Source organism: Typopeltis vanoorti, chromosome 19 (genome assembly GCF_054136105.1).
Source record: "Typopeltis vanoorti isolate ZY-2024b chromosome 19, IOZ_Tvanoo_1.0, whole genome shotgun sequence".
Taxonomy (NCBI): domain Eukaryota; kingdom Metazoa; phylum Arthropoda; class Arachnida; order Uropygi; family Thelyphonidae; genus Typopeltis; species Typopeltis vanoorti.
Window position 1 is genome coordinate 24,227,982 of NC_143567.1, and position 13,518 is coordinate 24,241,499.

Sequence of the window (13,518 nt, forward strand, 5' to 3'; positions counted from 1 at the left end):
CATTTGAAATGCTATAAGACCCATTCAAAAGTTTATAGACCTCTATCATATCACCCCTCTTTCTCCTGTTAACCCGAGTCTGTAATCCACATACTCGCAATCTGTCCATAATCTAAATCCCATAATCCGGTATAATCTTTGTAACTCTTCTTTGCACCCTTTCCGCAGCTTCTTTATCCCCTTTGAATCCGGGAGACCAAATCTGCACACAATAATCCATGCGTGGTCTTATCAAAGCCTTATAAAAAGGCAAAATGACTTCCTTATCCTTAGAAGTCAAGGTTCGCTTCAACATCGCAATTATCCTCTGAGTTGTATTTGTAACCTTTGCTATGTGACCTTTGAACTTTAAATTCTTATCCACCAATAGACCAAGATCCCTTGCCTCTTCAGTTTCTTGTAGCATAACCCCGCTAATATAATATGCCGCTGGAACTCTAATCACGCCATTAGCATGAATATACTAATGGCGTGATTAGAGCTTTCAAAAGTCAGTTCAATACATTAAGATTATACAATGTTCCACTTATGTCTTGGAGTGAGATATCTGTTTGTTTTGTATTGCAGAATAAGTCACGTGCATTGAAAGGAACATACAAATAACGAACAAGCGTTGTAGGTGCGACTACAACAGTGTAAATACTAACATTTTTATTTGATATATTGTGAACATTTCTGGAAGTACCAATAGAAAAGAAATCCTGAAAGTGTTTTGCAGGAGGTAGCAAGACTGTTCTGACATTTCAAATATATCCATTCAGAGCAACAAAGATTTTTAAAGGCAAAAAAAAATCCTTTATTTTTGTCCGAAAAGGTTGTCATCCAGAACGACTAATTAAATATGAATCAAAAACAGATTGCAGGTTTGTTGTGCTTTCAAACAGCAGCATAGTCAGACATCGTATACCCAATGCTGAATAATTAAAACGATGCAAAATAATAGTCTACATTTGCAGTAACCTGTGGCTAGTATCTTTGTGGCTGGACACATACAGAAGAGAGAAAGAGAGAGAGAGAGACTGATTCAACTTCTATCCCTGGTTTTAAAAAGTCTTTCTTCATCCTCGTTATACAGAGATTATCTGCAGAAAATGACACTTGGAAAAGTATCACGTGACTTTCCAAAAATCGTACCTATTTCATGAGTATTTCCATGAAACGTTCATAACACTGTCAAAAAAATTACATTTCGATTTTCAATTTTTTTTTTTTTTTTACATATTTTAGAGTCATGAAAATTTGTTCAAAAACTAAACACATCATAACACTTATAACACTGAAATATCTTATATATATTAGAAAATAACTACGCTATCATCAATAGTATAATAAATGCCACGCTAGATTATGTGTCAAGGAAATAACTTCTATAGCTGGATACCTAAATTTCAGGTTTTCAATCTATTTCAGAATGTGTACAGTGTATCAAAGTACTCATAAATATACAGGATGCAGCCTCCGTAGCTTAATAGGTAATGTTGATGCCCTTTAGTTGGAAAGACACGGATTCAAATCGTATCTAAGACAGGAAGAACCTGGCTTTTCATCTCAAGATAACTTAACCATTCTCGTATAAAAATCAAAGAATTCTTTATATTGCCAAACATCAGAACACACGCACTTAACAAATACCTGCCGTGATATCGATATATAGTGATATAGTTGTTGGAGGCGATCGAAGGATTCATATTAGGTCAAGTCACATAAAAACCATCACGAGTATCTAGATATGTACATTATTAGGATCGAAATTTAAAAAAAAAAAAGCTTGAGCAGACAAAATCGTCTTATGCTAATATATACTGATATTTGAAATGAAAAATAAGTCATCTATCTCTGTCGCTTTAATTTTGTCGGCAACAGGCTTTTTACTGATAGTTTGGGAATATCATTGTATGTATACTTCTTATTTATTGTTAGTACTTGCACTGAGTTTTAATTAGCAACAGACAGATTTAATAACCAGAATAACTGCTGGCTTTATTGTTGTGTAATAAAATTCAAGCCTTCTTTTTCGTGAAGGTTTGAATCCCAGGAGCATGCGAAAATACTCCAAGACAAAAAAAGTATGTAAAGCAACTCTTTAGAGACACTTGTGACATTATGATTAAGAATTATGGACACGTAAACATAAGATTATTTTAATATTTGCCAAATATTTCAGTCTGAAAATAACAGACTATCTTTAGTGGCTACATAGGAACCATTTTTAACAAGGTGGAATACCAACAATTGATCATTCAAAAGTAGAAATAGCCGCGTGATGTTACATTGCTAAGTATGTCAACAAGACATCTTCCCACAAGACATTATAAAATTATTTCATTTCGTGATGCACTCTGGATATTTCTTATGTCAAAACAAATTCTACAACCAAGTGGAAGGAACAGCCATGGGAAGTCCACCTTCACCTGCTCTAGCCAACTTTTATTTGGAACATCTAGAAGACGTCCTGTTTTCATCTATATTCTCTCAACCATCCTGACATCTTTTCAGTGTGGCCTCATAACATAGATTCTTTACCTTCCTTTTTAGACAGAATCAATTCCTTACATCCTCGTATTAAGTTTACCATGGAGATTGAAAAAGACAACAAGTTATCCTTTTTAGACGTCCTCCTCATCCGTTCACCTTCAGGTATTCTAACAACAACAGTTTACAGAAAACTCGCTGTCACTAGACGGTATGTTCTCAAACAATCTGCTTATCATCCTTATCAAAAAAACAGGAATCATAAAATGTCTAATCCGACGAGCTAGAACTAATTGTTCAACTCCTCATGAATTACAGAAAGAACTTTCAACTATCAAACATCATATGAAATTAAATGCCTTCTCTGAAATAGGTACACAACATCTTTTCGATTCCTACAATCCAATCCAGAACAACAAAGATTCCTCAAGTCGAGTTCCAATTTCATATATTTCTGGGATTTCAGAACCAATTTCAAGAATTCTGAAGAAATATGACTTACCTATTAACAAAATATCCACCTATTTCCCCTCTTCTAAAGATAAAAGTTCAACTATGTCCTTGCCTGGTGTGTATCAAGTTCCTTGTAACTGTAATCTGTCCTACTTTGGACAAACAGGACGGTCTGTAGAAAAACGAATTCAAGAACATCAATCATACATTCATCACAACAAATCCGATAAGTCTGGATTGGCTAAGCACGGGATAGAAACAAGTCACAACATCCTCTGGTCGAAGACTCGCCTTCTACATAGATGTCGCTATAATTTTGAACGCCTATTTAAAGAAAGTGCTGAGGCCTTTCTTCAATGCCCTAACTCGAATCGAAATAACTGTATATCCTTATCAAAAATATGAAAACGTTTAATCAGGATAACACATTAATTTTTATTTTATTTATTTATTTATTTTTAAATTGAGACTTGTAATTCCTACATTAGTCTAATGTTATTTATAAATTAAGATTGAAATTGTGAATTAATCACTATGATGTACTCATCACTCTGATGAAAGTTTTTCCTCTCTTTAATGCTTAGCAATGTAACATGACGCAGCTCGTTCTACTTTTGAATGATCAATTGTTGGTATTCCACCTTGTTAAAATCTGTTCTTATGTAGCCACTGAAGATAGTCTGTTATTTTCAGACTGAAATATTTGGCAAATATTAAAAAAATCTTGTGTTTACGTGTCTATAATTCTTAATTGATGTAAAGCAAAATTTGATATTTTCTCCGGGCAGAAAATAGATTCAAGTTTGGCAATGCTAAGAGGATATGAATAACTACTGAACGCACATTTAGAAGTGAATAAGCCATCACTATAGTTTTTATTTATGAATAATTAAAAATCTTTGCATAACCAACATAATTATGCCCTTTATGAGCAATGATAGTTTTGTTTTCCTTTAGTGCAGAAATAATTTTTAACTAAATTTCTTTCATAAAGATATATTTCTTATGACGTCTTAGGATTTAGATCTGAGAACCGCAATCTCACTGGTTTGTCGGGAACGTTAATCAGCCTAGTCAAACAACCGATGTCTTCATATTTGTATTCTATGTGGAAGTTCTTAATCAGCTGCAATGAAAAAATGAATTTGTTAATGTTTAATATTAATAATGTTTAATTTATTTAATATATTTACAATTTTAAATATTTAAGGGATATAATTAAATAATTGGAAACAGAGTTCGATAATTAGGGTTAAATTAGAATTAGTAGCAACCTACATTTTGATTTATGATTGTGCATTCCAAACAGAAGCATCACTCACTCACCTTGGCAATGACAATGTACATTTCCAGTTCTGCAATTCGACGGCCGATGCAACTTCGTTTGCCAAAACCAAATGGCAAAAGCAGAAATGGGTGAGCATCTTTGGCCTTGCTGTCCAACCAACGTTCAGGACGAAAGAGGTGGGATTCGGAGAAGTTGGATTCTTGCCTACATGCTACTTGGTTTTCTGTGATCACCATTGTCTACAAAAAAGAAAGAAAAAAAAACCCGAATAACTATTGTACATAAAATGTTTCGTTTAGAGTGATAAAAGATAATGTACATCACTAAAACATATTGGCAAAATTATTACCAGTAACTACCCATCTGAAGCCCCCCTCCCTCTTCAGTCATTAGATTGATGCAGGCATTTTCCCCATGTCTAAGGATATACGAATGCTCAACACGGGACTTTGTGCGACTGGTTAACACGACAGTCATATTTCATTAGTGCATTTTGATAAAGGTTTCACTGGCCTGGCAGTTTCGAACTGGTTGGTTCTCTTCAGAGACCAGGCAGAAATCTTAAGAGAGCAAAAACTCTCTTAATATTTGTCATAAGTGAACCCTCGGTTGATTTAATATTAACTTACACAGTGACATAGACAATTACAAATCTCTCCTTGAGTAATGGTGCTAAATTATTTAACTGTGGTATACCCACGATGTACTAAATGTGTTATTAGTTTTTAACAACCATTTGTGGGGTGCTGTAAAAAAGTGCTGCTCCTATAAAATCGTCCTAAGGTGGGTTTTTATTAAGGAACTGTGTTTTAATTAAATATTGTAATGATATAATTATAAAGTTTAAAAATGAAGATCACATTTTAATTGCAATAATGCCAATAAAATAGAGCACACGCAGAGCCCTCTTTCTGAAGTCAAACACTCTTCAGCATTCAGTGCTAACTAAATTTAAGATTCATTTATTTGAGTTTATTAGCCTATCGGAGACAGCACAGCAAGTAACTGCTGCCATCTTCGCCGAAAATCATAACATAAATATGGAAATTTAAAAATATCTAAAAATAACAAGTGCAATAAACTATGCGTTGAAATAAACCGGAACTACTTTTTCCACCGATTTCCTGTTTCGATAAATTGTGATTTTTTGATTAATTGTGCATTTGTTTCGGAAAAAATTGCGTTTTGAGAATTGATTTATAGGTAGGTCGATTAATTGTTGTCCTATAAATTGTTTTTTGATTAACTGTTGTTTAAGGAACTGTCTTTTTAGAATTTAGAATTTTCTACATCTCATTTATATAATGGAGCTATTTTTTTACTGTTTAATTATTGCATTATTTATATAAGCAACCACAACTGGAATAAGTCACGCATTTTAACCAAAAATCTGTTGAGTTGAAATAATTTCGTTTTAAAGAATTTTCCAAGCTACTTCAACGCATCGAAAGAAAAAAATAAATAAAATAAAATAAAAATTGAACATCATTTGACCAGCAAATTGTGTACTTACTCCAGCAGGAACATGGAATCCTGATAATAAAATATCAGCAGGAAGTATCCTTCCGGTGCCTATGGAGACCGGATTTAACCTGCAAAGACAGTCATTCCATTAATTCAAAATTAAAAAAACAGAAAAGAAAAAGACGTTGGGTATACATTTAGATTATTTAAAATGTTCCTCTTACCTGAGGCTCTCTTTTACGCAGGCCCTTAAATACTGCAAAGATTGTATTGACTCAGGAGTTAGTTCGCTACTGGTGGTTGGAAGGACTTTTTCAATTTCCTGCCTCAGAGTATCTTGATGACCAGGATTTCGAGCAAGATGATACAGAGCAAAGGCTGTTGCGTAGGCAGTCTGTTTGGAAAAGTAAATAACAAAGGAGATCTTATTCTTTCATAGAACCACCATTTCAATTCTCGTCGTTGGCGTGGATATACTAAAATGCATAATATTAAACAGAAACTGAATGTTGCGATATTTATAATTAACGAAAGTAGAGTGAAATGGTAGATAAAACTCACGGTGTCGATTCCAGCCAGAAACATGTCCATGATCATAGTAAAAACATCCCGAGAATCAACCTCTGGTCGAGCAAAGAAACTCTCCAGGATCGTTTCTGCAGTATCAGTAACCTGATTTTCTTTCTTCTTGTTCAGATATTTCGTTACGATACTGCAAAGCAGTAAATTTACGTGAGACACGATTTAGTAAATAAAATGAAAAAAAAAAAAAAAGAAGTAAAACTTGTAACCAAAATTAAATTATTTACAAAACGACATACTTACTGTGCCATAGTATCTTGTGCTGCCACAAGATGGCGGTATGGTCCAGTATTAAAATATTTCCACAAAGGCAGTTTGTTTTCAGTCAGCATTACGGCTTCGTGTGTGTCAGCAGCTGCTTTGATTAATCGAAAAGAATCGGAGTCTTCACTTTGCTCTTGAGTTAAACATCCTAATCTCAGATTCAGGGTCAACAGTCCTGTACCTTAATGAACAATGAAATAAAACAACAACAAATAAAAACAGTCTTGAGCCATTTTTCGCTTTTATAGCACTGGACGTAAGTAACGTACAATTTGGCATCATTTTATCTTATTTATTAATTTTTAGGACACGAGATGGCAGCAGTTGCTTGTGGTACTTTCTCTCTCCCCTGAAAATCTTTGTTCATTGATAATTCAGGCTCGCTAACAATAAATGCTTTGAATGATGGAGATTGGATGCCCATCAGGGTTAGAGGAACTCTGCCTACTCCTAGTCGCTTTGGGAAATAAAAAGCGTTAGATTATTTAACTAATATTTGTCTAATTTGTCCATTAAAATAGTCCAATTCAAATCAAACGAAACTTTCGTTTGGCATGACTCCACAGATTTTAATAGAACTGCGATACGAAACTTTTCAAACCATACAGTTTATTAGAGTTTGTTATTACACTTCTTATGGCAATTTTCTGCTTCAAAACACGAGGCGTCCTGAAGAAAGAGCATTATTTTGATTCTAGTCTCCGAGTAGAGGAACTAATCTTTTATCAACTGCTTTCAAAGTAATTCGATCTTTGGCGAAGGCAAGGAGGAACCCCCCCCCCCCCCACAAAAAAAAATATATATATATATATATATTTAACTCAAAAAATAAATTAAATAAAAAAGGCCGTAAAACCCACACGATTTCAGGCAATAATAAACCAGCTATGGTGCTTGAGCTAAAATCCGTCGACAGCTGCTAATATACTTTTATCCCAGTGCCTTCAAAATCATCGCTAGCCATAAACTCAGCTATCGTTGATGGTTGAGAGTAGAGATAAAGTTGTTAAAAAGAGAAGGTTATTAAAACGTGATAAAAGAGCAATCAGTATAGACTGATGCATTAAAAGTATAACAAGATAACTATATAATAAGAGCGAAGTTCAGTGGCGTAGCTAGCGCTTTTGCCGACCGGGGTGGTCCTTGAGTTTGTCGCCCCTCTCAATACACACCAAAAATACTACAAAAAGTCAAAACGACGTATAAGGAAATAAATTAAAACACTATGTTTATTTTTGAAGTAAAACTTTAATTTCAACATTCTAAAATGTTATTTTTCTTGCTTTTCTGTTAGCAAAATCGTCGATGACATTGGCGAAGTCTATTTCATAGAAATGTAGGTAATTCTTAATCAATTCTATTTAGAAAAACTCCTCTCACAACTGGCAACACTTACAGCAATTGCGAGGAAAATTCGCAGTAGTATTACAATATCTGGAACCGAGTTTTCGAGACTGTATTTTATAATTAACTGTAAAAGTTCAAAGCACGGGTGTAGTCCTAAAAGAAATAGTGCCAGGCTCTACCTTGTAAACAAAGATCCAGAGCACGTAGTGCGGAATTATTATTATTATTATTATTATTATTATTATTATTATTATTATTATTATTATTATTATTATTATTATTATTATTATTATAGTGCATCATATTGTTGATGTGCTGAAATTAATTCACAAATATATTCTCCTACTCGTGTGCCGCACTTTGGCCAGCACACTGTTCGTATGGATTTTGACATTGCAACTGATATGCTGGTGTCAGATTAAAGCAATACCCACTGCTGCAGTTGGAAGTACTTTTGTTTCAAGCGATTCTCTTTTTTTTCTCTTTCTTATTTTATAAAATGAAGAGACGCATGCTACAGACAGAGAAAAGCAAGAAATTATATATATATATATATATATTTTATATATAAAAAATGGAGTAAAACCAGGTTTAAAATAACTTGGTATCTTTAACACACACACACACATATATATATATAATTTAATGTGAAAAAAATCTGTAAACAACTCACATTCTATAGCCCACTTGTACAACTCCACTTGAAAGTCCTTTATCTCATTGTTGCCATTCCTAATAGTCTTTATTCTCGACACCAGATCTTCTGCTATGTCTTGCAAAGGCTTCGCGTAGAAGTTGATTTTCTTCGGCTGCAGTAAAGGCTGTTGAAAAGCAACTCTAAGTCGCTGCCATTCTTTTCCGTTGCTGAAAATAAAGCATTTGCAATAACAGGTGGATACATACGACATTTTAAACAACATGTCATGGAAATTCTAGCACCGATCAGGAAGAGATTTTAGTTTTAAAATGCCTTATCAATAAATATTCATGTAGGTCCGTTGAAGTGAAAATACTGAAAAAAAAAAAAAAAGACGTTCCCTTGGTACAATATCAAGGGGGGGGGGACTGGACAAAATCGAATAAATATTTTTATTTAATAATAAAAAAATTCTAAACAATCTTTAAAAAAATTTAAGAAATGAGAATGAGCATAATATAAAGGGAAATTCTGTTAAAAATTATGTAATAAATTATATTTTTGAAACATTCGATGCTGTTTATACTATATTTCCTATTCTTATTTCCGCAGCGTGGCAATTGGAAAAACGTTGTACGAGAATCGAAGTGCGGTATTTTCCAATCGATTGATAAAGACCACAGTTCGATTCTCATCTTGACCAGAGTAATCTTTGCATGAGATTTATTTCAATGGCAGGTGAGTTAGCCGATCTTATACGGAAGTAGTCAAGTATTTTATCCTGAAAAGTCAGGTTTTTCATCCTGTATACAGATAAATCGACCCTAGTACACACGCGATTTACAGACAAAAATATATTATTAGTGGCGGTAAATGGCATTGTGTGGTACTTGTGGATTGTGTCGTTGTGTGTAGATGGAAGATTTAAGTACTAGACGGTGGGTTGTATGGAGTGTCCTCCAGCGATGAGTCCTGGAACTCTTTGGAGGTATCGTGTAATAATGATAATAATAATAAATATTTGTTGGCTTTTACTTTTTGGATTTCATTTTTTTTTTCTTTAATTCGTCTTGAGTTATTGGGATATACATTTAAAAAAAGGTGAGTCATGGGCGAGTTCATTGTTTTTGTGGTGAGTAGGAGTTTACAATTTTGAGCCATACGTTTTAGTAAACTATGAAATAAATAAATATTATAATAAGCAACATTTTGTTATTGTCGTCGTCGAAAAACTTCTCAGAAATGCATGCATGAAGGCCCCCCCCCCCCATCTAATTCAGAATACTTCCAAACAACTATCTTTAATCAGTTCTCTTCTTTAGGAGGCAATAAAAAGTATTTGTTTAACTGTTTTGTACATCAGTACAAAGAAATTTTAAGGCTAAGATATTTGAAATCATCACCTCGGTTTCTGTCAGGCTTGTATAACCATGTAGAAATTATGTTTGCGTCCATAGCGCTAGACTGCATGAGGAAAGACTGTTATAAGTTTTTAAAGTGGACCTGAGTAACATTTTCCAAAGCTTTCTTCGAACAGTTTCGGAGTTAGTCGATCTTTGGCATGGGAAAGGATCGTTTCTACCGGAAACTCCGGTTTTTAAGCCCTTCAAATCAAGAAATTCGACTGCTGTAGCAGTTGTATATTTCATAATATACAGTGTTAGGGTTAGAATCCACGAAATGGTGGCAGTAATGCGCAGTATTCCTGGATGCATATTAAAAATGACCTCGAGCTAGCTACTTCTGATTGCCTAGGGGTTGATACTACTAAACTCTTATCCCCTTTTAAGGATTAAAAGGCGTTATGGGATTTATTTATTTATTTTTCTTCTGGTATGCATTGCTTTCATGAACTTTCTCATTAATTATTTAGATGGGAAGAACAGTAAAATTATACTAAAATATGCATTCCGTAAGTTTGTATTTATGTCACAGAGCTGAGCGATCAGCAGAATTGGAAAAGATTCGTTCATTGCATGGTTTTTGCATGGTTTATTGACATAATCAGTTCTGAATATGAGTACTCACATATTATTTCCTCTGCTTGGCAAGTGGAAGTATGATTTTTTTTTTTTTTTTTCAAATCATAAGGATCGCGACAAGATTGTCTCTTATTTAAAAGGTCGCTATCTACATTTCAAATAAATAAGTTCAGTAAATGTCTTTTATTCCCCACAAGAACTAGCGAAACTGCTTTAGCCGTATCAAATATTTGGAAATCAGTAGGTAGCTCGCCTCCATCCCTAGTCATCACCGGTAGTTGAGTTCAAAGCTTCGGGGACAATAAGTGATTAAAACATTATAGTTTAAAGAAACACAGCACATCGAGTACATTTTTTTAAAATTTTATTGAAAAATGCTGATGATAAAATAATATAAATAAATAAATAAAAATGGAGTGAACGAGTGGGTAGATTTTGAAAGGTTCATAATCCTAATCTGATCGAAATGGTCGAACGAGATATAATAAACGATGGAGCTACGTCATAATGAAATTCGTATCTCTCATTATAAACTTATTTGTACGCAATCATTAAATGAAGCTCACTGCACGAACCAATCATGTGTAATTCCGCGCAAGAGAATCATGGCGCTGCAGTCAGTGAAATCCTAAGTAAAATAATCATTCTGTGCTCTTGGAATTGTTCGTGACTGATAAAAAAAAAATAATAAATTTCCATGGGGTAGCTCGTTAAAATTCCTTAAAATATCTTTGATTTCGGAAAAATCAACAACTTTGTAACCTGCTATTTGCAAATAATAGCAAAAATAAGAGTCAAAACTGCAAGAATTCCTTTAAAGTTGAAGCATTTCTTCCGCATAGAAAAGAGAGAGAGATAGCAGACGACTCACGCACTTGTTGACCTTGACCTTAGAAGTCTGAGCTGCTCTACGTGTTTCAGTCTCATATGTTAAACATCTGAAGGAAACGTAACATTTCGTGAACTGTTTCTTAATACTCACGCTGTATTATATTGCTAATTATACTATCGCTGTGTTTATTGAGAAATACAAAAATACTAAAATGGTTTCACTTGGATGCTTTCTTCTTAGAAAGAATGATATATTCAGAAGAACGGTGAAGATTCTAGGAATTTTAGGCTTTTTGTTAACAATGCATGTTGTTCAGTTTTCGGAAAAATCAATAACTTTTTAACCTGGTATCTAGATTAAATGCTTCACCTGTTATTACGTCACGTTCTCTTATTTACGTTTTTTTTTTAAATAAAGATTAATTAAAATTTAAATAGGTTTATTTTAATTATTAATTATTATTTTTTTAATTGTTTAATTATCAAAATATTATTTAGATATAATGACTTCATAATTTTAATTAGAAATTATTATAAATAGATAAAACATTTAAAAAAATCTCGATACACTATTAACGTTGTACATGTTTCTCTTGTTTATAACTCACCTTGGAAATAAACCACCTGTTTTGTAAGTCGTCTGCCGATCTTGTCGATATTTCATTAAAGCTCGGTGGCTCAATCTTTCTGGAAACTCGCCTTCATTACGAAAAACCTTCTCCATATCTGTAGGATCGTAAACATGAAGGATAGTTCTGTGACTAAACATCTCTTCTCTGACTATACTACCGTACTTTTTTAGCATTCGTTCGTTATTCTGATGAATTCTGTTAATGTCATATTCTCCTGTTAAAAATAAAAAAGATAGAAAATAAAACTTCGACTATTTAAACAGAAATGAATTCACTTGAAGTGTTTATTATAATGAAGCACTTACCTATGACTGGAAAATATCGCCAAAGATTTCCCAAACCAGGAAGTGGTTTGGGACCAGGAACTGTCTTAAAACTCTTGACTGTGCATTGATCAGAGTGAATACATCGTGCTTGTATAAATGTTTTCTTTGATTTCCTTTTTCTTTTTAGTAAAATATTCAAGAATATACTTTTCAGGAAGCTCTCATTGCCCATCCTACATCAATAAAAAAAAAGTTAAAAGATGTAATACACGTATGATGTTAATATATTTTTGTAATCTTTATAAAAAAAGCAATTGTCCAATATTGTGTGCATTCGTACTTTTCAATTTAGCAAGCAGAAGACAATGTACGTCCGTTTCACAAACTGAGTAGAACCTAATTCTAAACAGATTTCTTTTGTCTTTCTATTCAAATGTTATTCCAACTCCAGCTGGACGAATTTTGCTGAAATTTGTTAAACTTATCGGGATAATTTAATTTTGGAATCGACCATGCTATTTTTATCGGAATAATTTCGGGGAAAATTTTCGAACTAAAATAAGCAATAACTCTACAATGAAATTTGGCTTTTTGGATGTCTATTAACATTTGTCGCGACATTTCCATAAACTTGTCGTTTATTATATGTGCTTAAAATGATTTAAATTGGAAATTTTTAAATGACTACAATAAATTACCATTAAAATTATATACCAGTTAGGTTAAGAAAGATATTTGGCAGCTTTCATAAGTTTAGGCAACTACCTATGAATAAACGTGGCACTGAAAACAAGTTAAAACCATCAGAGGTGTCCAAGAAAATAAATTGTTTGAAAGAGACGTACATTCTTACCTTGTACGCTTTTTAAATGCAGAGATCAACAACCAGCCTTTCTCTTGATCACAGTAAGCAACTTTATTGTATCATCTTCGCAAACAACGAATACTTAACTGCTACGGGATAAAAATAATCTGAACTTAATTTCTGACATTAAAGAATGGAAAAAAGAAACAACCAAAATGAATAAAAACTACACGTCCAATACTTCTATCTGAACCTCTTCGCGTGAAAGTGACCGTTGCTCTAAGCACAGAGGTAGTTGCTTAAAATAGCAGGTAAACGGGCTTCTTGGAATGACCTTCAAACAAACCTGACGGGTGATCTGACTTATGAAATTTATGTCATTCTCCGAAGGTGATCTCTTTGTCCACTCTAAATAAGTTTTTGTTCATTAGAAGTGAAAGTTTTGGAAACTGGAATTCATCTTGTAACTGCCTAAACTGCAAGCCAACTTCCACT

The 13,518-nt window shown here is 33.4% G+C and overlaps 1 protein-coding gene across 1 annotated transcript; it reads right to left on the bottom strand.

Moving 5' to 3' along the window:
* Window positions 1–3,842: 3,842 nt before the first annotated feature.
* On the bottom strand, window positions 3,843–13,250 carry LOC150095917 (cytochrome P450 302a1, mitochondrial-like). Its single transcript, XM_090408918.1, has 10 exons — window positions 13,072–13,250; window positions 12,258–12,451; window positions 11,929–12,166; window positions 8,544–8,734; window positions 6,503–6,704; window positions 6,239–6,389; window positions 5,902–6,071; window positions 5,727–5,805; window positions 4,252–4,452; window positions 3,843–4,051 (listed from the first exon to the last, which is right to left on the bottom strand). The coding sequence occupies exons 2-10, from the start codon at window positions 12,448–12,450 to the stop codon at window positions 3,929–3,931; spliced, it is 1,548 nt and encodes a 515-aa protein (XP_090265044.1). The 5' UTR covers window position 12,451; window positions 13,072–13,250; the 3' UTR covers window positions 3,843–3,928.
* Between the last annotated feature and the right edge of the window lie 268 nt (window positions 13,251–13,518).